Source organism: Taeniopygia guttata, chromosome 28 (genome assembly GCF_048771995.1).
Source record: "Taeniopygia guttata chromosome 28, bTaeGut7.mat, whole genome shotgun sequence".
In the NCBI taxonomy this organism is placed as follows: domain Eukaryota; kingdom Metazoa; phylum Chordata; class Aves; order Passeriformes; family Estrildidae; genus Taeniopygia; species Taeniopygia guttata.
Window position 1 is genome coordinate 797,038 of NC_133053.1, and position 27,549 is coordinate 824,586.

A 27,549-nucleotide genomic window follows, 5' to 3' on the forward strand; every position below is an offset into this window, starting at 1 on the left:
TGGACACCTGGGCACGGATCCACCCCGGCCCATGGGGGGTCTCTTGGGTGGGATGGATTCCCTTGCTCAATACAATATTTAAATTTTAAATTAGAGAAGAGACAGGGGGATGAGTTGTTTTTTGGGAGAGTTCACAGCTGGAGATGCTGGGGCTGAGCTGGTGGCAGAGCTGGAGACCCCAGGGCTGAGGTGCAGAGCAGAGGCAGGGCTGGTGAGGAGTCACTTGGTGCTGCAGGACCAGAATTTTGGGATGCTGGAGCTGGAGACTCCATGGCTGATCTCAGGTGGATCCAGGGCTGGTGAGGAGTCACTTGGTGCTGCAGGACCTGGATTTTGGGATGCTGGAGCTGCAGACTCCATGGCTGATCTCAGGTGGATCCAGGGCTGGTGAGGAGTCACTTGGTGCCACAGGATTTTGGGATGCTGATGCTGAAGACTCTATGGCTGACCTGGCTGAACTCAGTGGTGGATCCAGAACTGGTGAGGAGTCACTTGGTGCTGCAGGATTTTGGGATGTTGATGTTGGACACCCCATGGCTGAGCTCAGGTGGATCCATGGCTGGTGAGGAGTCACTTGGTGTCACAGCACCAGGATTTTGGGGCGCTGGCGCTGCCAGGAGCAGGGATGGCTTTGCCCCGCCTGGCTGGTGCCACATCCCCGCTGGAGCCGCCGGCGCTGTGGTCAGGCACAGTGGCACCTGGTGACCAGCATGTCCTGGAAGAGGCTGGACACCAGCCTGCCCTCGCTGTCCAGGTGCATCAGCACCATGGGGTCGTAGCCTGCGGGGACGCAGCAGGGCGGAGGGGCGGCCTTGGACAGGGAGTGCACCCGGGACTGGATCTGGGCGTGCATGCTGGCCGGTTTGTAGTTGTGGGGGCAGGAACCCTCGCAGAACCGCATGTAGTAGCTGTGGGGGGCGATCACCCAGTCCGACCAGCCGATGTCCTGGAAGGAGACCTTCAGCGACTTCAGGCAGCACTTCCCATCGCTCTTCCCGCACTCCTCCTCCAGCCCCCGCGCTCTCCGGGATGCCCGGGCCGGTTTCTCCAGCGTTTCCACCTCCAGCACCGGCGATTTCCCCGCGGAGGTGCCCAGGGCTGTGCTGGAGTCCAGCCGCAGGAGCAGCGTGGGCTCGGGCCCGGCCACCCAGAGCTGGAGCGCCCCGGTCAGGTCCAGGCTGCGGGAATCCCCCCGCAGCTCCCGGAGCCGCCGGAGCCGCCGGTTGCTGCCCTCAGCCCCCCGCGGGATGGAGATGCTGAGCCGCGGTGGCTCCTCGGTGGTCCCGGGAGGGGACAGCGGCTGCTCGGAGAGTTTCAGCTCCGCCCGCACCACGCGGAGCTGCCGGTGGAAATCCGCGCTGCGGGACAGCAGGAGGTGGTAGCGGTAAGGACCGCGGGGCTCCCGGTGTCCCGGCGCGTCCCGGTGGCCTTGAGAGTCCCGCTGGCTCTCGGGGATGTCCAGCACTGCGGGGACAGAGGTGACAGCTGATGTAAGAGTCAGTAATTCCTCATCAGCCCGGCCTTGGGAGCGGCTCCGGCCGGGCAGCCTCGCCTCTGCTTCCAGGGAATCCCCCACATCTTGAGGGATGCTGGAAATGCTTTGCTAAGCTCCGAGCCAGCATCTCCAGGGACCCCCAGGCTGGAGGCTCCCCCTTTTCCTGGTGCCAGAGAAGGTGTCCCAGGAGCCATTGGAGCACCCCCACCCAGCCCCCGGCTGTCCCCACCCAGCCCAAGGGGGATTATTTCAATTATTGAATTCAAATTTTAATATGAATTCACTCATTTAAATATTCAAATCCCTCCCCCATGCAGATAATCCCTCAAGATGAGGATCGGGGGAGGCACCTCCCTTCCTCCTCCCGCTCAACCCCAAATCCCTCGAGCCCCACTCCGAGCGGCCGCTGATCGAAGCTTTCACCCCAACCCCCCCTGATTTTTGGGGGTTTTAAGCAAAACGGCTCCAGCTGCGGCTCCTCCCGACTTCCAGGGCAAAGGAAGGAGCGGGATGAGGGCGAGCGTGGCCACCGCGCCGCATGCCCGGTCATGTCCCCCGCAGCGCGGGGACATTCCCGAGGAAGGGACACGCAGCGACACACGCGTGTCCCGCGGGACGAGGCTCGGGGGGTGCCACGGAGCCACGGCCACTCACAGGTGGGGGTCAGGCGGTGCAGCCGCCGGGTCCTGCTCACGGCGTCCTCCTCTTCCTCCTCCTCCTCCTCCTCCTCCTCCTCCCGGCTGCGGTTCCCCGCCAGCTCCGCCACTTTCTGCTGGTAGAGGCGCTGCGCTCTCTGGATGCTCTCCTGGTCCAGCGGGCGGCGGAGAACGGGGGGAGCCGGCATTCCCAGCCGCTCCAGGAGCTCCTTCTTGACGGCTTCCAGCTGCAGCCTGTCCTGCTGCCACGCGTGGGGCCGGGGATCCACGGCCGCGGGCAGCAGCAGGAGCTGCAGGCAGGTGAGGGCGGCCCCGAAGCCCCGCAGCGCCCCCGGCATCGCTCCCCTCGGCATCCCGCAGCAATCCGCCGGCTCCGGGGCAGGATTTGCTCCCAGATTTTCTGCCCAGGCTGGACGCGCTGCTGCCGGCCGTGCTGCCAGGGGAATGAATGGAGAGGACCAGACCTGACTTTATAGGAGCCGAACTTTGCCCGCCCTCCGTCCCCCCTCCCGAGGGTGTCGCCGGAGAGAACTCCCAGCAGGAATCTCTCCTCTCCGCTGGGAGTTTCAACGGGAGCTCTGGTAGCGCTGGAGCCGGGTGATGTATATATAAAAAAAATACGGAATACTCATTTTTGAGGCACAAACACTTCCCTTCTACCTCCCGTTTTCCCTTGGGGAATCCCCCTCACCTCCGGGGGTGATGGGGCGGGGATGATGTGCGAGGCGGGAGCGCTGCGGGCATCCCGAGCACGGATCTGCCATCCTCGCATCCTCAGCCGCCTCCTCCGCCCGTCACCTCGCGGCTCGGGTCTCTGTCACTCCACGGGGCTGATCCTCCCCTTCCCCAAATCCCGGCGGGCCGGGGAGGCCGCAGCTCCCGCGGGGTGCGCGGCCGGAGCGGGGGAAGGATTTGCTCGGGATCCCGTCCCGGCGGGCCGGTGCTGCCGGGGGATGGGCTCACCCCGAGCCCGGATCGCTCCTTCTGAGGCAACCGTGGCCGGGGTTACGTCATCCCGAACGGGGCAGCCGGGACGGAGCCGGGCACGCCGGTGGCACGGGTCCAGCGGGGCCATGTGCGCCGGGCAGCGCCGTGCCAAGAGCGGGGCTGGGCAGGAGGAAACCCACGGTGGGAACGTGGACCCCCAGGGATGCAGCACCGACCCTCTCCCGGCTTCTCCTCAGGGATGCTCGTACCGAAAACACGCGAGCAGAGGGATGAGAAGGAGCAGGGAGGATTCGGGCAGGTCCCCCCGGGGCAGGCCAGGCCATTCCCGAATGTTCCGAAATCGATCCAAGCGCCCGGGGTCCAGCTGTGCTCCCGCCAGGGACGGTAATCCCGGTAATCCCGGTAATGCCGTGATTTACGGCTCTTGGTCCCCGCTCCTCCGGGGCTCCAGCCTTGCCCCGGCTTTTCTCACCCAGTTGAGAAAAGGGGTTGCCCGAGGCAAAGCCGAGACCGAGTTTTCACCCCAAAACACGGGAAAGGAGAAGCTCGGCGGGATGCCCGGGGTGATGCGGAGGGGATTGCCCCGGCCCTGGGTCCGTCCTGGTGAGGAGGAGCAGGAATTCCCCCCAGGCCCCCTCCCCATTTCGCTGCTTTTCCCTTCCCACAGCATCCGCCGTGGAAGGAAATCCCACGTGTGGCTCACAGGGAAACCTCAGGTTTATCTCCAGGGCTTCATCCCACATGGATTTGGGCACCATGGGTGGGACATCGCCCGTCCCTCGGCAGCTGGGCAGGGATGAATTTCCTTCCTGGAGCACCTTCCCACCGGGAATTCCCAGAGCCCCAAACCTGCTGTGATCCTCTCCCAGGGATTTTATCAGTTCGAGGTGATTGCAACCCTCCAGCCCCCCAAACCCAGGGAAGAAAGGAGAGGGAGCATCACCTCAGGAGGACACAAGGGCAGAACCACCACGCCATTCCCTCCCCTCCGGACATCTCCATGTCCACATCAGGCACCAGCCCAGCCAGCAGCCCCCTCCAGCATCCCCAGAGTGCCAAACGTGCGGATCCAGAGGCAAAACGGAGCCTTTGGCATGTCCGGGTGCAGGAAGAGGCCCCGACCTCTCCGGTGACATTGAGCACGACCCAGCAGCAACCCCGAAATCCCAAAGTTCTGCTTTCACAGTGGATTTTCTGCCAGCCCGTGTCCAGGAGTGACTCACTCCAAGAGCATCAAAGGTTGCTGGAGCCGGATGTTTTCCCCCAAAGGCGCCAGCAGTGGAAGCCAGAGATTTACAGCCCAGCAAGGGCCATAAAAGAGGGATTTTGGGAGCAGTGGTTTGATCCTGAGCGAGAGATGATGAAACGTCCCAGCGTGTCCTCATCATCCTGCAAGGAGTGGTTGTGCAGCCTCTGCATCCCACGTTTCCTTGGCTCTTCCCGGACACGTTCAGCGGTGGCAGGTCGGGTTGATCCGTGCCTTTCCCCAGCAGGATGAAGGTTCCTCTCCAGTTCACTCACCCCATGGGGGTCCCTCATCTCGGCACAGCTCTCCCGGCACGGATCTGGAGCGGGGGATTGCTGCTCCCAGGGGAGGAGCGGCTGGGATGGGCTGAGGGTGAGGAGGATCGAGCTCTGGCCAGTCCAGGAGAAGCTCCAGTTGTGCGCTGCTGAGCCTGGAAAGGTCTGGAAGTGCCCAAGGCCGGCTTGGATGGGGTTTGGAGCATCCTGGGACAGTGGAAGGTGTCCCTGGCCAAGGCAGGGGTGGGACTGGATGGGCTTTAAGGTCCCTTCCAACAAAATCATTCCGTGATTCCAAATAAATGATGCTTTTCCCTTCTGCAGATGCTGGTGGGGAACACGGTAAGGACACAGAGCAAGGGGCTCCAGAGGGCTTCAACTTCCCAAAATGCAGGAAATTCCCCGCAGCTGCCCGAACCAGCAGAAACTTTGGGGTTTTTTGTAGAGTTCCTTATCACAAGCGGCAAGAGGGGAAGCGCTATCAGTTCCTCACAGCTGTTGAGCAAAGGATCCTCAAAAAAGTGCTCAGAGACCTCTGGGGATTGGTGGCATCACCACCTGGGACCGACAGAGCGGGATCAGGTCCTTCCCACATCCTACAGGACCTCGGTGCTCCCCAGAACCACTCAGGCTGAGCAGGTGGGATGGTGTGGGGAGGATATTCCCTGGAAAAAGAGCAGCTGGGCGTTCCCGGGGTGTGTTTCCCAGCAAAGGATAAGCAGGGAAGCACACGCAGCTCCGAGCAGCCCGTGGGGCTCGGCTTCAAGGGAAGTTGGAGGCTCCAGGAATTATTTGGGATGAGAAAGCCCAGGTGGGGTTTGCTCCATCTCATTTCGGGTCTGGAAAGAGGCACAGAGGGATGGGGGACGGGGCTCTCCCTGTGCTGCCGGCGTGGGATGTTTGGGCAGCCACATCCCGCCGTGGTGACGGAGCAGCAGAGTGGGCGCTGAGGTGACCTTTGGATGTTTCCAAATCGAAGCCAACCACCACGGGTCAGGCAAGCAAAAAGCAGCTTTTGCCCCGGCACAGCAGGAATCGCATTTTTTTCTCCCTTTGCTGCGAGTTTACGGCATCTCCCAAAAATGAGACTTCTGCTCCACTTGGACAAAGACTTCCCTGCCCGGCTGCACCCGCGGTCAACGATTAACTCGGGTTCCCACCCCCCCAGGCCGGGAAGGGCAGGAAATGCCTCTGGCCCGACCACCAAAAATGGAAATCTGCCTTGGGAGCTCCTCACTCACGCCACCATCACCTTCCTGGATGCTCCCACCTTCCCAAGGGAATTCTTTCCTGGATGGGCTCCCTGGACGGGGATTTCCAGGTAGGGGCTGTGCTCTGCCCAGGAGAATTTTCAGTTTACAGATGTGAAATAGAATCCCTTGAGAGCATCATTGGGGTTTGACTCCCTGACCCTTGTGGGTCCCTTCCAGTTTAGGATATCCAGGGTGAGGATGTTCAGGGAACAAGCTCAGCCTGGGCAGGATTGATGCCGTGGGTGTTGAGAAGCAGCTTTAAAAAATCATCTCCCTGCTCAATCTCACCCTTCCAAAGTGTGAAAAGAGCCATTTCCATCCATTTTTTGGTGCAGATCCAGGAGGAAATCCCAGGCCGAGGCTTTTGGGAGCGTGGTGATCCTTTGGGATGGCGATGCTGAGCCCAGGGAGCCAGATCAGCTCAAATCCTTCCTCCAAAAAGTTTTCCAACACTGAGCAGGGGGAAAAAAACAGATGGAAGGAACCAAATCCAACCTGGGCACATCCCAAGCAGCATCTCTTTTACCAAGGAAACCCTTAGGACACGCTGAAAGGGAAGGATAACCTAGAAAGTTCCTTAAAACTGCAGTGTGGATGTTTTAAATGCTGGCAAAAATAGCTGAAGGGAACCAAATCCAACCTGGGCACATCCCAGAGCAGCACCCCTTGTATCAAGAAGAGAAAGACAACCCCAAAACTGCCTTAAAACCCCAGGATTTTAAGAGCCTGGACGCTTTTTGAAGCACAAAGCGCAGTTTTGGACGAGGAACGAGCATGGAAGCTGCTGGAGAATTTGGGGAAGTCTCTGCCAGTCCGACCTCCAGGAGAAATAAATGTATTTATTTGCGAACCTGGACACAGATAAGGCTCCACGTGCCCATCAGCAGGGAATTAGTCAGCGGAGCGTGACTCGGGGAAGGGTTGTGTACACAGGAGCATCCAGGGCAGCAGCGGGGGAGAGGCAGCACCGAGGGCTGAGGGATTTTCCCCCAGGCTGGAGCCAGAACAGCCAAGGAAATCCCACCTGCAGCAGAGAACATCCACCTGCACCTCCTGGATCAGGTGAGGAGCCTTGGAATGGGGAATTTCTCAGCCAGAGCATCACCCCTGGCACGGGGAGCTCATCCCGGGTCGGCTTCTCAAGGCTGTTTATTTTCCCTTATCCAGAACATTCTTCCTCTGATCTGCTGAGCTCTGGCCAGCAGCTCGGCCATGGCATTCTGTCTGCCCTCTAGGGCATTTTATACTAAAATTTACACACTTTATTTACACATTGCATACTAAAATTTACACACTTTATTTACACATTGTAGACTAAAATTTACACATTTTATTTACACATTTTATACTAAAATTTCACACTTTATACCTAAACCCACATGTGCTATATTTACAATAATGCACCAATATCAATCATTTATGTTGGGCAGTGTGTTTCTACCTTAAACCAACAGAAAAGTGTCACCAGCACAGCAAGGCATGGAGGGCAAGGAGAAGGAGAAGAAGGCCAGGACATGCCCAATCCATCTTGTCCCCTTGAACCCCATTCTAAAAACCCCAAAATTCTACTTTTTCACCCAGTTAATCCAACTACCACACTGCTCAAACCCTTGTGGCTGAGCCCATGCCCACCCTGGGAATTCTGGGCTGGGCTGGCAGTGTCCCATTCCAGGGCTGAGAGGGCAGATCCTGCCCCGGGATGTGCCTGGTGGCACCGGCCCTGCCAGCCCAGCCCAGTCAGGACCAGTCAGGACCAGTGGCACAGGACACAGAGAGGCCCTCAGGCTGCCAGCACAGAGTTTCCAGCCCTGGAGGGGCAAAGGTGTGCATGTGGCACTTGGGGGACACAATTTAGGGATAAAAGTGTGCATGTGACACTTGGGGACACAATTTAGGGATAAAAGTGTGGATGTGGCACTTGGGGACACAATTTAGGGATAGAAAGTGTGGATGTGGCACTTGGGGACACAATTTAGGGATAAAAGTGTGGATGTGGCACTTGGGGACGCAATTTAGGGGTAAAGGTGTGCATGTGACACTTGGGGACATAATTTAGGGATAAAGGTGTGGATGTGGCACTTGGGGATGTAATTTAGGGATAAAGGTGTGGATGTGGCACTTGGGGACATCATTTAGGGGTAAAAGTGTGGATGTGGCACTTGGGGACACAATTTAGGGATAAAGGTGTGCATGTGGCACTTGGAGACATCATTTAGGGGTAAAGGTGTGCATGTGGCACTTGGGGATGCAATTTAGGGATAAAAGTGTGGATGTGGCACTTGGGGACACAATTTAGGGATAAAGGTGTGGATGTGGCACTTGGTGACACCATTTAGGGTGGACAGGGCACTGCTGGGGGAACAGGCTTGTACCAACCACCACCTTGAAACCCAAGGAAAGGCTGAGAGGACACTGGGAGTCAGAGTTAAACTCTTTATTTCCTTTAAACAGGGGTTCACATCCTCAGGTACAAAGTCCAGTCTGGCAGTACGAGCTGGGAGCGCGTCGCTGGTCCCCGACCCCACAGCCCCTCTGGGATTGTTGGGATTTACAAGGCACTGCAAGAACACACAGACAACAGGAACCCCAAGGGGGTGGCACTGGTGCTCCAAGAGTCCTGACAAGCACGAGGTGACACCTGAGATGGTCACACAGACACCGGGTGGCTTCACAAGGGACACACGGAGGACCCGAGGGCCGGGAAAGGGTCAGGACAAACACCTCGCTCCAAGAGGAGCCAGCAAAACCCTCAGGAATTGGGTTAACCCAACCAAAAGTGAGAATGGAACAGCAAAACCCTCAAGAATTGGGTTAACCCAACCAGCAAAACCCTCAGGAATTGGGTTAACCCAACCAAAAGTGAGAATGGAACAGCAAAACCCCCAAGAATTGGGTTAACCCAACCAAAATTGAGAATGGAACAACAAAATTCAAGAATTGGGTTAATCCAACCAAAAGTGAGAATGGAACAACAAAACTCTCAGGAATTGGGTTAACCCAACTAAAAGTGAGGATGGAACATCAAAACCCTCAGGAATTGGGTTAACCCAACCAAAAGTGAGAATGGAACAACAAAACCCTCAGGAATTGGGTTAACCCAACCCAAAGTGAGGTCGGCAGAGCAGATTCTGTTTGTGCCTCGGGCAGGTCTGTGTGTGTGTGTGTGAGCACACCTGGGGAACTCGGTGCACTCTCTGAGGAGCACCCACGGAGAATCATGGGGATTCCCACCAATTCAGGGGTTTCCAGCCCAATTTTTCCACCCGCACACGGGGCAAACCCATCCCCATCACCACCACTCTGCCTCCCAAACGTGAGCCCAGAACAGGACAAGGCACTCCCTGATCATCAAAGTAAACATTTGTGATTTAAGAGGCTGGTGCAATCGGAAACCTGAAGGTGGATTTTGAAGTACCGCGGGGTTTTCTGTAAGGGCAGTGATAGTTTCATTTCCCATCATCAATTCCTATCTGTGGGGAGGCATTTCCTTCCCTACTTCGTCTCAAAATAGACTGAGCAGAAGCAGGTCCCAGGTTTCAATGAACACCTCGAAGAATTAACAACGCCCTCAGCTCTGGAGTTTTGGCAGAATTTCCCTTTCAGCACATAAGACACTCATCAGACAGGAATACATTTTTTTTATGAAAAAGTGCACTTTATACTGCAAAAAAATTAGGGATTCTGGTGCAAAAATAAGGAATTCATCTAGATCAAGATGAGTATTTATGGTATCAACAAGGGGGGGGGTTTCTCCAAGGTAATAAATTTAGAAAGAGCCTTTGCAACTCTGAAATTCCTATCGTTAAAATAAAATTAAATTGTTAAAATATTATTGGATAAGGGATTAAAGTAAAAGGGGGTAAGAGGGAGGAAGTTACTTTGGGAAAGGATCTGTACAAACTCATCGCCGACAATTTCCTCTGCGCTGTGGGGTGAAATCTGAAAATCGGAATGAAAAAAGAAAAGCCACACAAAAAAAAAATACTTTTTATGCCTAAAGATCCTGATTTTCACTCGGATTTCAGACACCACCACTCCCTCCTGCAGCAGCTCCGAGTCTGAGAGTGAGAAATCCAGGAGAAATTAAAAGGTTCAGGAATCACAAGGAATTAACCCACAACCCCCCGTGGCCAGACCATCATCGCTGCTGCAGCTCCTGTGGGATTCACCAAATTCCCTCCTCTCCAGCCTTTGCCCAGTTTTGGTTTAAAGAAGCTCCTCCTCCTGCTGCAATTCCTAAAATAAAAAAAAAATCCCTAAAAAAAATAAAAACCCACCCAGCAGGGCAAGGAGTCAGAGAAGCCCAGGATGGTTTGGGTTGGAAGGGACCCTAAAGATCACCCAGCTCCAACTCAGCTCCAGGTTATTTGAGCATCAGAAGAAATTCTGTGGATTTTAAACTTTTTTTTAGACTTTCTTATCAAAACCAGCGACACTGGGAGCCTGTGCTGTCCGAGCAGGCTCGGAATCTCCTGGGGTTTTATTCCACAGCCTGGAATAATCCCCTTTTCCAGCTGCTGAGGCACTGGAAGGTTCAATATTGCCTCTTTTGGGACACTGGGGGAGTTGGATGCTACATCCACACCTGGCCCCAGGTGAGTTCAGCCACAATCCAACTTTTCCCAGGGGCTTTTCCACACCCCAAATCCCATGGAGGTGAAAATTCCCACATCCCTGGCTCAAGGAACGTTCTCCTGCCGGGGGCATCACCATCCCCACGGCTCCATCGATCCCAAATTTATCCCAAAGCAGAGCAAATTTTTTTTTTTGTGTATATATATATATTTTTTTTTTTTAGGATGTCTGAAAGCCTTCAGGGAAACAACTCTGGGAGCTCAGCAGCTCCTGGCTGCAGCCTCGTGTCACAACCACACCTCAAACCCTCTTCCTGACCTTCCCATCCTTTCCAACCCCTCAGGAGCCTGGGGGATGCTGCAGGGGAGGTGAACTGCTCTGCAGGAGCTGGAAGACTCCCCAAAACCCCCAAAAACCCCCAAAAATCCTCCAACCACACCACAGAAACCCTCAGGCTGGGAGGGATCCTTAAGGATCATCAAATCCCACAGGAATCCTTGAGGCCAAGAGCCTCCCGAGCTCCTTTTTCCTGGGGTTTTAAAGGAGATTCCCAATTTAATTCCCAATTTAATTCCCAATTTAATTCGCCTCCCCACAGCAGCATCACCAAACCGAGACATTGCTGAGTCTCTGGAGCTCCTCCAAAATCCTCTGCAGGATTTACACAATCCTGGGACAATGAAATTGTCACCCCGCTGCTCCAGGCAGATAAATGACACCAGACCCAATCCAGCAGAACCTCCCTAAATCCTCTCTTCCACACCCAAAATCCTCAGCCACATTTCCCCCCTGAGCCTTTATCCCCAGAGAGGATTTTGTACCTAAAATTTCAGATTTTTTGTTTTATATTTTTCCCACATTACAGGCACGGGAATGAACACTCCACCTGAACTTCCTACGCTTTTATTCACCAGCACAAAGTTTTTGGGCTTGGCAACAGGTCTCCCAGTCAGTGCAAATTAGCAAATTCTATTAATTGATGATTAACAGAAAGGAAAACAAATAGGATTTAGCAAAACATCAGCTTTGTTTTGAAGTTTTGCATCAGTTTGATGTCCTATTCCCAAAGAAAATAGGGATCTGTGAGAAAAGATTTGTGAATTGAACTAAAAAAAAAAAAAAAACCCAACTTAAAAAAAAACCCAAAACAACCCCAAAATATTTAATTTAGGTCATATTAAATAAAATTAGTTTAATGCCATTTTTCCCCAGCTGGGCTACAGGAAATTTCTCTACCACCAAGACACCTTTTATAAACACAACCTCAGGCTAATTTCCCAAACCCCCCAGTTAAAAAAAAAAAAAAAAAAAAAGAGCATAAAATAAATTAGATTTTCTAAGGAACTGATCACGTGGAGCTTCCCCCAAAACAGACCGGGAGGAAAAGCAACGCCCAAAATATTCCCAAAAAATGGGATTTTAATGCTGACCCACCCAAGGCCAAGCACTGCAGGCCTCAAACTCCAGCAGGCACGGAAGTGGCTCTGGATTTCTGGATTTTCCCTTGGAACAGCAGAGAGCAGCCAGGAAAAAACGAATATTTTTAGGTGCTGAACAGGATTTAACTCGCCAGGCTGAACAAACCCACATGGGAAGATGCTCTGCCCACGGAACTGCTGCTGTCTGTGCTGCCTGGGGATGGATCCTGGGGCACCAAAATGCCCAGGGGCATCTCCAGCCCCACCTGGGGCACCTCCAGCCCCACCTGGGGCACCTCCAGCATCACCTGGGGCACCTCCAGCCTCACCAGGGCACCTCCACCCCCACCTGGGGCACTTCCAATCCCACCTGGGGCACCTCCAGCATCACCCAAGGCACCTCCAGCCCCACCAGGGCACCTCCAGCCTCACCTGGGGCATCTCCAGCCCCACCTGGGGCACTTCCAATCCCACCTGGGGCACCTCCAGCCCCACCAGGGCACCTCCAGCCCCACCTGGGGCACCTCCAGCATCACCTGGGGCACCTCCAGCCTCACCTGGGGCACTTCCAATCCCACCTGGGGCACCTCCAGCCCCACCAGGGCACCTCCAGCCCCACCTGGGGCACCTCCAGCCCCACCTGGGGCACTTCCAATCCCACCCAGGGGCACCTCCAGCATCACCCGGGGCACCTCCAGCCCCACCAGGGGCACCTCCAGCCCCACCAGGGGCACCTCCAGCACCACCTGGGGCATCTCCAGCCCCACCAGGGGCACCTCCAGCCCCACCAGGGGCACCTCCAGCCTCACCAGGGCACCTCCAGCCCCACCCGGGGCACCTCCAGCCCCACCCGGGGCATCTCCAGCCCCACCAGGGGCACCTCCAGCCCCACCAGGGGCACCTCCAGCCTCACCAGGGCACCTCCAGCCCCACCCCGGGGCACCTCCAGCCCCACCCGGGGCATCTCCAGCCCCACCAGGGGCACCTCCAGCCCCACCTGGGGCACCTCCAGCCCCACCTGGGGCACCTCCAGCCCCACCTGGGGCACCTCCAGCCCCACCAGGGGCACTTCCAGCCCCACCTGGGGCACCTCCAGCCCCACCAGGGGCACCTCCAGCCCCACCTGGGGCACCTCCAGCCCCACCTGGGGCACCTCCAGCCCCAAAAACAACCAAAACTGTGTCAAAGCGCTAAGATTTCAACAAGAAGATTTCAACAAAATATTAAATAAAATAAATTACTAATCAGGGAATCTGACAAGTGCTACCTCGGCGTCGATGGCAATGACAATATTTCACTTGAGGGCAAATTCCCCTGAGCAGGAAGGCCTGGATAGGGAAGAGAGAAGGAATTTCCTTCCAAAAAAACCCCTCCTGCTCAGGTGCCCTCAGCAGAGCCCCTGCAGCTGCAGAGTTTTGTCACCAGACTCCTCCTGGTGAGCTCAGGGCAGCTCTCACTGAGAGTTACTAGAGCAGAGCCAGCCAGCACCACAGAAATCCAAACTCATGGGCTTTAAAACCTTTAAAATGTTGGGTTTTTTTATATATTTATATATATATTTCTATCTTATCTGTTAAAAGCATCACAGACTCCTTCATCCAAACGGCCTCTCCACGAGACCTCAGCTCCCAGTTCTGTGTCTGCTCCAACCTCAGCTGGGATTTTGGTTTTTTTTGCTGCAGCCTCAAAACCCGGCAGCAAATCTCCACACAGCACCAGCATCACCCACCTGCTGAGATCCTGCTCCCACCCTTCCCCAAAAGAATTCCTGGGGAATTCCTTTGAGCTGAACCACTTCTGAACACCAGGAAAGAGCCTGGAATCCTCCCCCCGAGCAAAATTCCTTAATTTCAAATCACTGCCCCTGGTTCCCGGGCAGTGGGATGGGGTTGAAGCCCCGACATTTGATTTTGCAGGGATTTTGTAGGTTATTCCCATCTGCATTTTTATGCCTGCACTCGAGCCAGGGTGGAACTGGGATCTCAGTTAAACATTACTCTCCTCACCTGGAACACGAGGGGGAATTTGCAGCTAAGGAAGTTATAAATTACTCAACCTTCACCTTAAAAACGCCATGGAGCACCAGGAGCCCGGGATAAAGATCTCCAGTGGGAAAAGTGGCCCTCAGCAAAGCTCTTTACCCACTTTATTCACTAATGCTTGGTTTTAGAGACATTGGACCGAGGTGTTTGCTACAGGAGGTCCTTGAGGAAGGGATGTGGCCGAGAGAGAGGCAGGAAAAAGAGATTTGGAAAGATTTAGGATCAGGCTCCCCCCACAAAAAAAAAAAAAGAAAAAAAATCCATCTGGATTTGGGTTCCAAAAGGAACCCCAAACATCCCTTCTGCTGCAGCTAGAGACCCCATGAAATCTGGAGGAGGTGGAGTGAGGAATTGGTGCCTAAAAATCCTTTTCCATTCCAGCCAAGCCATTCCAGGCTCCTCATTCCCACCAAGCTCTGCTGTCCCAGCCACGCCAGCACCATCCCAGCTCCAGCTCTGCTTCCACATCACCAGCACCTGCAGTTTGGGCCGAGACAGGGGAAACAAACCCAAAACCAACTGAAAGCAAACCTTTCCACCCAAGAATCAGCCAGCAGAGGGTTGGTGAGCAATTCCCTGCCCCTGAAGGTGGAGACCAGGCGAGGAACCTCCCACGGGTCCGGGTGAGGACCCATTCCCTGGAAGCTCCAGCACAAACCCTTCAGGAATCGGGAGAAACCCTTCAGGAATCAGCAGAAACCCTTCAGGAATCGGGAGAAACCCTTCAGGAATTGGGAGAAACCCTTCAGGAATCGGGAGAAACCCTTCAGGAATCAGCACAAACCCTTCAGGAATCGGGAGAAACCCTTCAGGAATCAGGAGAAACCCTTCAGGAATCAGCAGAAACCCTTCAGGAATCAGGAGAAACCCTTCAGGAATCGGGAGAAACCCTTCAGGAATCGGGAGAAACCTTTCAGGAATCAGGAGAAACCCTTCAGGAATCGGGAGCTGCAGCTGCTTGAGAGAAGAGACTCTGAATCCTTTGTTGCTCAGGCTGAAACTCACAAATTCGACAAAAAAAAAAAAGTTACTTTCTAAGCAGAATTTGTAGAATTTTCCTTTTTTTTTTTTTGATTTTTTTTTTTTTGAAGTCTCCAATTCTGGGTCCGGAACTGTTGTTTGTTTTTTTGTCTGTTTGTTTGTTTTTTTCTTCTCCCCAATACTTCAGCAGAGCAGGGGAAAATTTTGGAAGTGCAATACTAGGAGAGCTCCTGGGCGGGCTCAGTGTTCATGCTGACAGTTGATTTTGTCTTCGGAATGCTCCAAAAGATCCAGCATTTCCTCTATGATGGCCTGCAGGGCCCGGCCCAGCTGTTCTGCAGAATAAGGTTTTCCCAGAGGAGGCACGTGGACAAACGCCGACCTCCCCCTGCTCTGGTACAAGGAGGTGTAGTAGGTGAAGTCACACAGGTACCTGGAACACAAAAGCAGAGATTATTCCATGAAAAAAAGAAAAAAAAAAGGGATAAAAACAAATAAAACGAACTGCAGGCTCAGCATGGTGGGGCATCCTGGGGTTTAGGGGGATGTGAGGCAGGAATTGTGAGTCTGGGGTTGTTTTAATTCAATTTAGGACAAAACAATGTGGAAAATCTCTCTTTTGTTTGGAAACCAGGTGGCACCACCAGCCCCGGGGAAGTGAAAGGTGTGGGAGGCTTCGGTGCCACGTGGATGTGGCACTTGGGGACGTGTGGTGGCCTGGGCAGGGCTGGGGGGTGGTGGCACCCCGTGAGCTGAGAGGGCTTTTCCAGCCTCAGGGGCTCCCTGGGAAGTGTCTGGATTGTGGGGGAACAAAGGAGTGACACTGCCACGGGAGGTTGTGGCTGTCCCTGCATCCCTGGAAGCGTCCCAGGACAGCCTGGATGGGGCTTGGAGTAGCCTGGGACAGCGGGATGGGATGGGATATGGGATGGGATATGGGATGGGATGGGACTGAAGGTCCCTCCAAGCACTCTGGGAGTCCCTGGTTCCATGAACGAGGTGACACCATGGTTTAATTCATCTTCACCATGGTGTGAAGGTGTCACCAGGAGATCCCTGAGGGATCCAGGAGAGCTGGAGAGGGACTGGGGACGAGGGATGGAGGGACGGGACACAGGGATGGGGGGATATCGGGAAGGGATCGTTCCCTGTGGGGATTCCAGGCCAGGCTGGAGGAGGGAAGCTCCAGGGACACCTTGGAGCCACTTCCAGAGCCTTGAGGGGCTCCAGGAGAGCTGGAGAGGGATTTGGGACAAGGGCTGGAATCCCAGCACAGGGAACGGCTTCAAGGCGGAAAGGGGATATTGGGAAGGAATATCCCACCCTGCTGGCTGGGATGGAACTCCCAGAGAAGCTGTGACCATCCCTGGAAGTGCCCAGGGGGGTTTGGAGCACCCTGGGACAGTGGGAGGTGTCCCTGCCATGGTTGGGATGGGGTGGGATGGGATGGGAATGGGATGGGATGGGATGGGATGGGGATGGGATGGGGATGGGATGGGGATGGGATGGGGATGGGGATGGGATTTAAGGTCCTTCCAAACACTCTGGGAGTCCCTGGCTCCATGAGCAAGGTGACACCATGGCGTGAAGATGTCACCAGGAGAACTGGAGAGGGATTTGGGACAAGGGCTGGAATCCCAGCACAGCAAATGGCTTCAAAGTGGAAAGGGGAATCCGGGTGGGATATGGGAAGGAATATCCCACCCTCCTGGCCAGGAGGGGCTGGGATGGAATTCCCAACCAGCTGTGAGCGCCCTGGACGTGCCCAAGGCCAGGCTGAACACTGGGACACAAACAGAAAACCTTTGAGGTGCCTCCCACGCCGAGGCACTGCCGGGTGCCCTGTGCCCGGGGCTCAGCCCCCACCTGCCGGCGTCCTTGGAGATGGTGACGGTGACGTCCAGCCCCAGCGCCGACACCCTGCGGCACACGGCGTCCATGTCGATGATGGAGTCGATGCACTCGGGGCCGCCCTCCACGCAGCACTGCGAGCCCGGGCAGAAGCGGCAGTTGTCCAGCCCCTTGTAGCCCACGTTGTGGCCACACTTCTCCAGGGTGACCGTGGTGGCCATGCCCGACACGCCCACGTGAACCACCAGCTGCCAGGGAGAGCGACAGCAAAAGGGTTTTAAAACCACGGGGATTTGGGGTTGCAAGGAAAATTAAGCTTAGGAGGCCCTGGAAAGAAAATAAATACCCTAAGTACATGTTGGAACTCAAAATGTCCCTCAGAGATTTCTGGATGTTCCAGGCCCAGCTCAGAAGCATTTTAGACCCTGGCAGGCAGCTGGAGGCAGCTGTGATTGTGAGTTTGAGCCATGGAACGATTTACCAACTTTGAAGGTGGAACAAGCAGTCACAAAAGTTTAGATATTAGAGTAGAAGTAGTTACAAAGAAGAGGGGAAAATTTTTAGTATTGTACAAGGGGGTTTTAACACCTGTACAGGGGGGTTTTTACTTTGTATATGGGGGTCAGAAGTTCTAAGATGGAGGAAAGTGGGCCTGATCCTGTTCTTCCTCCTTCTTCTTCCTCACCTCCATGTTCTGGGTGATGTTGGCACTTATGGATTGGTTTAGAGTAGAAAGGCACCATTTAATATAGGTAATGGGCACTGGGGAAAACTGTAACCATGTAACACGTAATGAAGAAAGAATAAAGAAGAGGGAGGACAGGGCAGGGCCAAATCCCTCCATCTTAGAACTTCTGACCCCCATGTACAAAACCAAAACTCCCCTGTACAGCACTCAAAAATTCTTCCCTTTACTTTGTGACTACTTCTACTTCAATATCTGAACTTTTGTGACTTCTTGTTCTTCCTGCAAGGTTGGTAAATCGTTCCATGGTTCAAACCCAAAATCACAGCTGTTTCCAGCTGCCTGCCAGGGTCTCAAATGCTTCTGAGATGGGCCCGGAACCTCCAGAAATGTCTGAGGGACATTTTGAGTTCCGACAGGGCCTTTCCAAGTGGGGACAGCCCTGATGTCTGTGCCTGCTCTGCCTCTCCTTTCCCTCACCCCAACTCCCAGTCCAGCTCTCCTGGAGCCACGCTGGGCACTGGCAGCCTGGTGACACCTCGAGGCTCCGCGTGTGGCACTCAGCCCGAGGCTGCACTCGATCCTCTCTGAGCATTTTCCAGCCTGAATGATTCTGTGGTGTGATTCCAAGGCCCTCCCCACCCCAAACCACTCTGGGGTTCCGTGGTTCTGCTGCCGGTGAAGAGGAACGAGGCATTCCCATCTTCTCATCCCACCCCCTCCCGACCCAAACCGTGATTTCAGCAGGGTGAAAAAGGAGCCTTGGCACCTCCAGAGCTGCTGGAGGAGCCCAGGTGGCACAGACAAACCAGGAGCTGTCTAGACAGCCCTCTGCAGAGGCCCCTTCACACCCACTGCTCCCGGGAGCCGGAGCTGTAAAATCCCCCAGCTCACACCTCCTCACCACTGAGGAGGAAAAGATCCAGCCAGGGACTGCCAGGCTGGAGGAACAGTGAAAAAGGAGATTCACACCGTGCCCACTGCAGGTCCCAACCCTTTGCTGGGTGATTTTTTCCTCCTCCCTTTACTCACTCACTTGGGGACTGTGCTTCTTCCACAAGGCAGGGATGAGTCTCTGCACGGTCTGGTACTCAACAGGGACCTCGTAGACGTGCAGATCCACGTCATCCCTCAGCCCCAGCTTCTCCAGCTCCTAAAAAACACCAGCAAAGCAAAACCAGGATGGTCAGACACAAGATGAGCAGAGGATTTACTCCTGGAAGGTTTCGTGGCACAGTGAGGGGCTACCACCAGTTTACACCAGGTTGTATGAGCTCGTAAACAGCACCTGCAGCGAGTTTACAGCACAAAAACCCAGACCCCCGAGGCAGCAACAAAGGCATCTCTCCACCTGTGAGAAGGGTTTCACCCACAGAACCGTTTGTGTGCGTAACAAAGAAATCAACATTTAACTGACAATACTCATCAGCAGCCCCCACGCCGCTCCCAAGGAAATCGTGGCTCTGGTATTTATAGAGGGATGGAGTCACAATCCCTGCTCCTCCCAAGGAGTGGCAACGTGGAGAAGGTGGGACTGGAAGGATTTTATCCTTCCAGGCCTGGTGAAAATAAATGTCATATTTACTTCCAGATAAAGAGCTCTCAGGGCTGGGTGACAGCACTGGTGATTCAACTAACCCAGTAAATTATTTCTTCCTCTCCAGCATGAAAACATCCCAAATATCCTGGCAATAAACGGAGCCAATTGCCTTCAAACCTTTCAAAACACAAAGTGGCAGTTAAATACCTTGCAAAGACTTTAAAACCAGAGGAGAGGTTTATTTTTCTCCCCAGTGTTTCTGACTGGAAAACACTGTTTGATCCCAAAACTGGGAGTTCCCCTGCTCACAGGTTCCGCCTTGCTCTCCCCAGTCCCACCAGTAAGGCTCCAGTTGGAGCTTTGCTCCTCTGGTACCTCTCAGAGGCATCAACCCCAAATTCCCAGAACTCAAGGAAACACCCACGTGGCCTGAAGCCTGTGGAAAAAAAGAGTTTTTAAACAAAACCATCAGCTGAGCCTAAACCTTGGAGCCATTTCCCAGTGGGAGAAGAGACCTTGGCCACCGTGTTCAAGGAATTCCTGCAGCATCCAACCCGGACCAAGCTTTCCCCTTGTCACCAAACGTCCAAAACAGCTGTTCCCACAGAGCTGAGGTAGGAACAGCCATCAAACCATCACAGGACATTTCAAAATATTCCTGAATTTATCTTTGGATTGGGGGACCAGAGCCACAAGCTGCTCTTTGAAGCAATTCTCAGGTTTTATTTTCCTCCTTGCAAGTGCAGACCAGCTGTTTGCACTCCCCAACCTTGTATTCCCCCAGGTTAAAAATTAAAAATTAAAGGCACTTAAAAGGAGAAGACAAGTCGAGGTTTGAGGCCTCCCCCATTTAAACGTGAGCAGCGTCCTGCCATCGTTTTTCTGTTTTTATCAGCTCGGGTGGTGCTCTGCTGAGGAAAGAAACACCTTTCACACTTGTACAGCCAAACCACAGGGATGTAAGGAGGCTGGAGAGAACTGAAACACCCAGAAAGGCCAAAGTGACACTTGCAGAGAGCAGCAGATATGAGCAACGATGATAAATCGCTGGCTCTGGCTCCCAGGGCAGGGCTGATATTAAAGCCTGGCTGTATTGATTAGTGTCTGGCACACTCAGCCCTTCATTAGCAGGGATGGATGGAAGGGATGGATGGAAGGGATGGCTCAGCACAGCTCCTCTGCACAGATCTGCCCCCAAAACCTCACCTGGAGCCTTCACAAAGCCAAGGAGCTCACGGAGGAGAGCGGTCAAACACCAGCCAGACTCTCCAGCAGGAGAATATTCACTTTGAGAGTGTTAAAAGTGATGAGAAGTGATGCTCCTGAAGGTGAAGGGTTGGGTAAGAAATAGGTCCTGGGGATGGATTTGGTGGGGAGATTGGGAAGGAAACAGCTCCTGGGGATGGATTTGATGGGGGAATTGGGAAGGAAACAGCTCCTGGGGATGGATTTGGTGAGGGGATTGGGAAGGAAACAGCTCCTGAGGATGGATTTGGTGGGGAGATTGGGAAGGAAACAATTCCAGGGGAAGGAAACAGTTCCTGGGGATGGATTTGGTGGGGGGATTGGGAAGGAAACAACTCCTGGGGAAGGAAACAGCTCCTGGGGAAGGAAACAGTGCCTGGGGATGGATTTGATGGGGGGATTGGGAAGGAAAGAACTCCTGGGGAAGGAAACAGCTCCTGGAGATGGATTTGATGGGGGAATTGGGAAGGAAACAGCTCCTGGAGAAGGATTGGATGGGGGGATTGGGAAGGAAACAGCTCCTGGGGAAGGAAACAGCTCCTGGGGAAGGATTTCTTGGGGAATTGGGAAGGAAACAGCTCCTGGGGATAGATTTGATGGGGGGATTGGGAAGGAAACAGCTCCTGGGGAAGGAAACAGCTCCTGGAGATGGATTTGATGATGGCAAGTTTTGCTGGACGAAAAGAGAATCCTCCAGCCACCTAAACCTTAACTTTACCAAGCCACAACTTTTCTTTTAACCAAGCCCAGCGCTCCAAAATGAAGATGTTTGTAACCTTCCCCCCCACTCCCTGAACAACTTCTCCCCCCTCCCCAGCCCTGTCCACCTGACAACCAGAGCACGCAGAACATGTGTGACCGATTCCCTGACCCCTCCACAATGCTGCTCTTTGTCAGCCTCTAATATCCTTATCAGGTCTGTCTAGACACCCTGACAGCAATTGTCCTTCCTAATGTCAAAATGCACCCTGACCTCTCTCCTCCTCCTCCTCCTCCTCCTCCTCCTCCTCCACAGCCAGAAGCATTTTGGGGGGGATGAAGGAGCCCAGCAGCTTCACAGTCCGCAGGTCACACCTGTGCCCACACCTAAGTCACAGCAGGGAGGGCAGAAAAGCAGCTGAGAAAAGCTCATTTTAGTGATTTCTTCTTGGAAATCCCTCCCCAGCAAAAGCTGCACACATGGAGGGAAAAAAAAAAAAAAATCCTCAACCGAAACATTAAAATGGTGAAAACTCAAACCAGCAAATCCAAATTAACATGCAGTGCTTTTGCCTTAAAATAAGGCAGAAAGGAGTTTTTCTTCCTGCTGATTTTATAGGAAAGCTCTCTTCTGTGAGTAAACCCCCCTCCCCGCAAAAAAAACCCCAAAACAAACCCCAAATTAAATGTTTGAGTTGAAATTTTGAAACTTTTCATTTCAACAGCATTATTAGATTGCTGCTGCCACTATTTAAGGTAGCCATGTGTAAAAATCAGTCAGCTTGCAAAACCAGACAGAAATTCACTGCACTTCCAGGGAAAACTCACACCGTGTCCACGTCCTGCGGGAGAACCCAAATAAAACCAGGGGCAGAAAGAAAGAAAGAAAACGAAGTGAATTTTATCCTCGGGGATGCAGCATAATAAAAGACGTAATAAACCAGAACCAGCTCAGCTCCTAGAGCTAGGAAGGATTTAGAAAGATTGTTTAATTGATTTTTCTGCTATTAAGATGCAGATCACAGCGTCTGGGATTCGGGAGCTCAGACACGCCTTTGTGTCCACTCCGCTCCGTGAAGTCCCCGTCTGAAACCCGCACAATGCCCACCTCGGCCAGCCTCAAAGACATGCTGTTCCTTTTTGTCTGGGCCTCTCGGGGCTGAGACAGGGGAAGGAAAGGCAAATCCTCCCCGCTGCCTCCGAGCTGATGTTTTCAGTCACAATAATCCGCCGGCCATGGGACGGGACCGGAGCCTCCGGCGTGGCCGAGGTTTGTACTCAAAACATCACCAGCACTGAGTTTGGACACTCAAAACATCAGCAACACTGAGTTTGGACACTCAAAACATCACCAACACTGAGTTTTGACACTCAAAACGTCCCCAGTTCTGAGTTTGGACACTCAAAACATCCCCAGTTCCGAGTTTGGCCATTCAAAATATTCCACATTCTGAGTTTGGAGACTCAGAACATCTCCTATTCTGAGTTTGGATACTCAAAACATCCCCAACACTGAGTTTGGACACTCAAAACATCCCCAACACTGAGTTTGGACACTCAAAGCATCCCCAGTTCTGAGTTTGGACACTCAAAACATCCCCAGTTCTGAGTTTAGCTACTCAAAGCATCCCCAATCCTGAGTTTGGACACTCAAAACATCCCCAATTCTGAGTTTGGATACTCAAAACACCCCCAGTTCTGAGGTTAGGGACTCAAAACATCCCCAGTTCTGAGTTTGGACACTCAAAACATCCCAAATTCTGAGTTTGGACACTCAAAACAACCCCAGTTCTGAGTTTCGACACTCAAAGCATCTCCAGTTCTGAGGTTAGGCACTCAAAACACCCCCAGCTCTGAATTTATCCACCCAAAACATCCCCAATTTTGAGTTTTGTCATCCCCCAAGCCCCTAAGAACAGATTTTAAATGGAGGGGATGACTTCATCCACCAGCACACAGCTGAGCAGCCACCAGTGCCTCGAGCACTCTTCAGGTTTGCTGATTTTTTTCAAGCAACATCACAACACCCACCACTCCTCCTGCTCCAAAAACACCCTTTTGTCTGTCTCCTCCAAAATAAAAGCAGCTATTTACAACAGCTCCACCAGCAAGAACAAACCAAAGCAGTGAGCCTCACTTCTGATTTTTAGCAGTCCTGTGTTTTTTTTCCCCCATCCACAACCTGCATATTCCTCCAAACTGACCCAAACTTAAATATTTCCATTCCCAAAAAGCTCTTGGAGGCAAAGGTTTTGTCTTCCCCCACCAGCCAACACATTAGGCAGCTGGACATTAGTTGGCTGTAATTGATTAGGGTTTGTGATTTAATTTAAAAGCATTCGAAAGAAGAAATTAATCTCAGAGCTCTGAAGGGGAGAGAGACGTGGTGGGGAGAAAAATAGATTTAATTCCCTGGGCAACTGTACTAAGAGGCACCATAGAATTCCCAGTAGCTTTGCCACAAACTCCATCCAGAAGTGACAAAGAAGGAAGAAGTGGGATAATGTGGCAGCACCATCCCTGTAAAAAGTGCTTTTACAGCAAAAAAAACCACCTTAATTCCATCAAAAATAACTTAATTCCTTCTTCTTGCCTCATCTGTGGGACGTCAGCCTCGCTCAGATGAACTCCTGGGCACAGGGTGGGGTTTTTGGGGTGCCCTGTGCATGGCCAGGAGCTGCACTGGATGATTCCCTTCCAGGATATTCCAGGATTTTAGGGATGTGCCCAGGCAGACACAGAGCTACAAGTGGCATAAAGCTGATTTTCCTGAGCAAGGCAGGAAAAGCATTTCCCCAGACATTTTTGGGGTGATCCAGGGGGGGCAAAGAGGCAGCTCTGCCCCGGAATCAGACTCCTGATGCTCACAAAACCCAGGAAACCTCCAGCTGGAAGTCTCCTCTCAGGGATGAGGCTGGGTTTAAAGGTGAACCAGCTGGCCCAGCTTCAAGTCAGAACTGAGAGAAAAACATCCAGATTCCTCTGGGCTGCTCAGTTGGTTTGTTTATTTGGAATTCTCCAGGGCAGGGGAAGATTCCAAGCTCCCTGCCCCGTTTAAAAGCATCCAAAGCTGGGAATTCCTTCCTTGCCTCAGCCACATTAACTCAATCTCATTAAACTCCACCAGCTAAGGGATTGTTTTCCGAGCAGGGAATCAAACATTATCCAGTTGACCATCTGGATATCTGCAGAGTGCTCCAGAAGAAGTTGTAAGTGATAAAAAGGGCTGAAACCCCAAATTTGTAGGGATTTGTCCTCTGTTTTGACACCTCCTAAAAGGAAAATTCAGGGGTTACCTGAACTGCAATCCAGCTGGCGTTCACAGCGTGTTCTCCAAACGGCCCAAACCCTGCAAGAGAAGAAAAATTCACTGATTTGACTCCACTGGAAGTTGCAAATAGGTTTGGGCTTTCCTGGTTTAGTTCTCCTGAAAAAAAAAAACAAAAAAAACCCACACCAAAACCAAAAACCAACCGCATTTCTACCTCTCAGTCTGTATTTCTTTACACCTGAGCATCAAACAAGACACCTGCACTGAAATATTTCAACTGCAGCCTTGTACAGTGAAGGAAAACAATAACTTGCTTGAAAAGAAACTTGTTTTTTTTCTTGGGGAGAAGAATTTTCCTTCCTGCCAGGTTAGAAAAATTCGTTATTACCAGCTAACTTGCCCGATGCCACAGAATTAGAATCATGATTGGGTTTTCTATTCCTGATTGCTTCAGCCCACAGCAGATGCTTCAAATTTTCCTTCTCCACTCAGGGTCTTCTCCAAGATCTTCGTTAGCATTAATTACACCTCACAAGGAAATAAACAGAGCTGTTGACAACCCACCCACAGCACAGCAAAGGCTACCAAGGCGTGATCAAAAATACTTCCTTCAGCACCTCTAAATTCCTAATGAATAACTTTGGACTTAACTGGTAATCCATAACATCTTTCTTTTTTTTTTTTTTTTTTTTCCCCTGAGCAAGCACACAAAGGTTGGGCAATTTATCTGGGTGTAACATCAATATGCTTTCATTTCAAATGTCAGCGTTGCCCTCCGAGCCTCGTGCAATTAGGAGACATAAATTCTGCCCTGAAAGGATCCGAGAGGGACCACAAATATCAGCTGACACCTTAATGGAAATGTCGGATTTGCCCTCCCCAGGCAGGCTGAGGTGATGCTGCACAAGGAGGAATTTCCCGAGCGTGGGCTCGTCCACGCCCGTGGATCTCAACCCGGCGTTGCCGGCTCGCCAAAATAAATATTCCCACAAAATCCAAAATGTTGGGGGTGTTTCCCTGCCAGCAGAACTGCAGGGGTGTGAGACAAACTATGACAGGGGAAGGAGGTAAATTAATGCCTTGCCAGCTGTTTCTGCAAGTCCCACACGACTCTCTGGAAGCCGAATTCCTAAATAAAGCGTGACAATCCTATAAAAGAAATGAAATCCACATTTTAACAACTCAGCCACGGAAAGGCTGAAATTCTACAGGTGCCCAGGCACGGGGCAGGATTTCCTGGCTCCAAATCCAGCTGGCACAAACACAGCTGGGGTTGTCGCTGCTCTGACCCATCTCCTGCCCAGACCCTGGTGTTATCCAGAGGGAATTTTGTGGGCAGCATCCGACCCCACGAGCGCGGTGCATCCACCACGGGGCCCTCCGAGGCTCGTGAGCAGCAAAACCGGCTGTGGGGATGGTGATGGTGATGGGATTATCTCCTTAACGAGTTCTAAAAAAGAAATCGTGCACAAATAACGCTTATCCTCGGCCAGCACGGGCTGGGAACCCACTGGGAACGCGACACCATCCCCGGTTTGAAAACGGAATTCCGCGCGACGTCCACGGCATTATGGAACAGGGGCAGGGCTGACAAGGCAAGCACTGCATTTTGCAACCAGACTTCCCTGAAATTAAAAAAAAAAAGGGGAAAAAAAAAAAGAAAAGGAGCGTGGAGGAGCCTTGCGAGCAGCAGAACGTTTCCTGACGCAAGTTTTCTGTTTAGTCACCGCCGCTCCACGCTGGATTTGGGGATTTGGGGCTGGGGAAGGCAGGATTTGCCACCTGCTCCTTGGCTCCCCACAAGCATTCCCTGGAAAAGGCGCTTCTGCCTGTGCCCCGCTATTCAAACCTCAGCTTCAGCTGCTGGGGGGAGACCTGAATAGTTCGGGCGAGTTCCCCATTTGTCACAGGACGGCCTCACCCACAAATCACCCCGAGCTGCCTTTGTACCCCGGGAAGAGCCTGACAGCGCCGGGGCCTCCGGCTGCCCGCGCTCATTCTTCCCCCGGCCCTTCTGCCGCGCCTCGGGGGCGTTTTGGGGAGCAGCCCCCACACTTTGGGAGCTCAGGGTGGGGTGCTCAGCGGGTGATCCCCCCCATCCCTGCGCCCCAATTTGGTTTTGCTGCTCCTCGGGAGGCGCGATCCCCTTCTTTTGGCAGGGAAAAGCCTTTGGGATGGGGTCACGGGTGGAAAACGGGGAGCCAAGCGCCCGCTGTTAGCAAAGCCCCTCACCACGGTACCCCCAGCTCCGACAGCCCTGACCCGCAGCAGTCCAGCCCCAAAGCCACCCAGACTCTGCCCCGCGCCCCATATATCACCCCACACGGGGGACAGCCCCCCGAAACATCCCCCGAGGGGACATCCCCCGCTCCCCATCCCCTCAGCCATCCCTGATGGGACAGCAGACCCCCCTCTCACCTCAGGGAAGGGTCCCCCACTTATCCCCCTACGATCTCAGGGAATACATCCCCTCCAAGCCCCCAAGGCGAAGGGGTCCCCAAAATCACCCTTCTTCCCCAAATTCCTCACCAGAGAGCAGCAGCATCCTCCAAGCCCCCCATCACTTCGAGGAGGGGTCTTACACCTACCCCAGCCACTTTAGCTCAGGAAAAGGACCCCCAAACCTGCTCCTCCGCACCGAGCAGGGGTCCCCCACCACCGACACCCCCAGACCTGCCCCCCACCGGGAGCCCCCCGCACCTCGCGGAGGGGCTCCCCCAAAATCCCCCTGCAGGGAAGTGGGTCCCCCATCGATCCCCCCCCATTTCCCCTCTCACCGCCTCCCCAAAGCCGCCCCGTACCCGTCACCACCACCGCCCGCCGCGGCTTCTCCATCGCGGCTCCGTCCCGCCCGTCCCGTCCCGTCCCGTCCGGTGCCGCCGCCGCCGCCGCCGCCGCCGCCCCGCACTGAGCGCGGCCCCGCCCCGCGCCGCCCGCCCCGCCCCGCGCCGCCCGGGCCCGCCGCTTCCGCCGCCGCGGCGGAAGTCCCGCAGCGGCACGGCCTGCAGCCCTTCTCCCGTTACCGAGCACCGCCACCCTCCGTGCGCGGCGCAGCCCGAGGGGCTCCCGCTCGCCCGCCTCACCGCGGGACTCGGCGGGGGGAGTTGGTTAAACAAAACGCTCACCTTGAGCCTCCCGCGGGTTCCCCGCCTGGCTGTGGGGGAGCACGGAGCGCGGCCGCGGTACCCGGAGGTGCGGAGCGCGTCCCGCCCCGTCCCGCCGCGCCCCGTCCCGGGCGGTGCCGCCGCAAAGGCGCGGACCGAGCGGCGCGGCGCGGCCGGGCCGTGATCCGCGCTCTGATTGGCTGCGGCGGGACCGCGCCGCGCTCTGATTGGCTGCGGCGGGACCGCGCCGCGCTCTGATTGGTCC

General features: G+C 53.9%; 3 protein-coding genes and 1 long non-coding RNA gene across 5 annotated transcripts; 1 reads left to right on the top strand and 3 right to left on the bottom strand.

The window, feature by feature from the left end:
• Window positions 1-470: 470 nt before the first annotated feature.
• Window positions 471-2,504, bottom strand: GDF15 (growth differentiation factor 15). The gene is made up of 2 exons (XM_030256990.4): window positions 2,150-2,504; window positions 471-1,464 (listed from the first exon to the last, which is right to left on the bottom strand). Exons 1-2 carry the CDS (start codon window positions 2,502-2,504, stop codon window positions 683-685), a joined length of 1,137 nt encoding a protein of 378 aa, XP_030112850.4. The 3' UTR covers window positions 471-682.
• A 360-nt stretch (window positions 2,505-2,864) lies between these two features.
• Window positions 2,865-9,705, top strand: LOC115490863 (uncharacterized). Its single transcript, XM_072919386.1, has 2 exons — window positions 2,865-6,935; window positions 8,325-9,705. Exon 1 carries the CDS (start codon window positions 2,865-2,867, stop codon window positions 3,897-3,899), a length of 1,035 nt encoding a protein of 344 aa, XP_072775487.1. The 3' UTR covers window positions 3,900-6,935; window positions 8,325-9,705.
• On the bottom strand, window positions 8,293-12,273 carry LOC140680770 (uncharacterized). The gene is made up of 2 exons (XR_012052164.1): window positions 12,216-12,273; window positions 8,293-12,174 (listed from the first exon to the last, which is right to left on the bottom strand). It is a non-coding gene; the product is annotated as an uncharacterized lncRNA (long non-coding RNA).
• A 1,713-nt stretch (window positions 12,274-13,986) lies between these two features.
• On the bottom strand, window positions 13,987-27,416 carry PGPEP1 (pyroglutamyl-peptidase I). 2 transcript variants are annotated; one of them, XM_030256782.4, is made up of 5 exons: window positions 27,306-27,416; window positions 24,206-24,258; window positions 18,462-18,578; window positions 16,756-16,988; window positions 13,987-15,322 (listed from the first exon to the last, which is right to left on the bottom strand). In XM_030256782.4, the coding sequence occupies exons 4-5, from the start codon at window positions 16,959-16,961 to the stop codon at window positions 15,130-15,132; spliced, it is 399 nt and encodes a 132-aa protein (XP_030112642.1). In that variant the 5' UTR covers window positions 16,962-16,988; window positions 18,462-18,578; window positions 24,206-24,258; window positions 27,306-27,416; the 3' UTR covers window positions 13,987-15,129. The 2 variants fall into 2 exon arrangements, with proteins under 2 accessions (XP_030112642.1, XP_030112641.1); XM_030256781.4 differs by lacking the exon at window positions 27,306-27,416 and adding an exon at window positions 26,982-27,117.
• Between the last annotated feature and the right edge of the window lie 133 nt (window positions 27,417-27,549).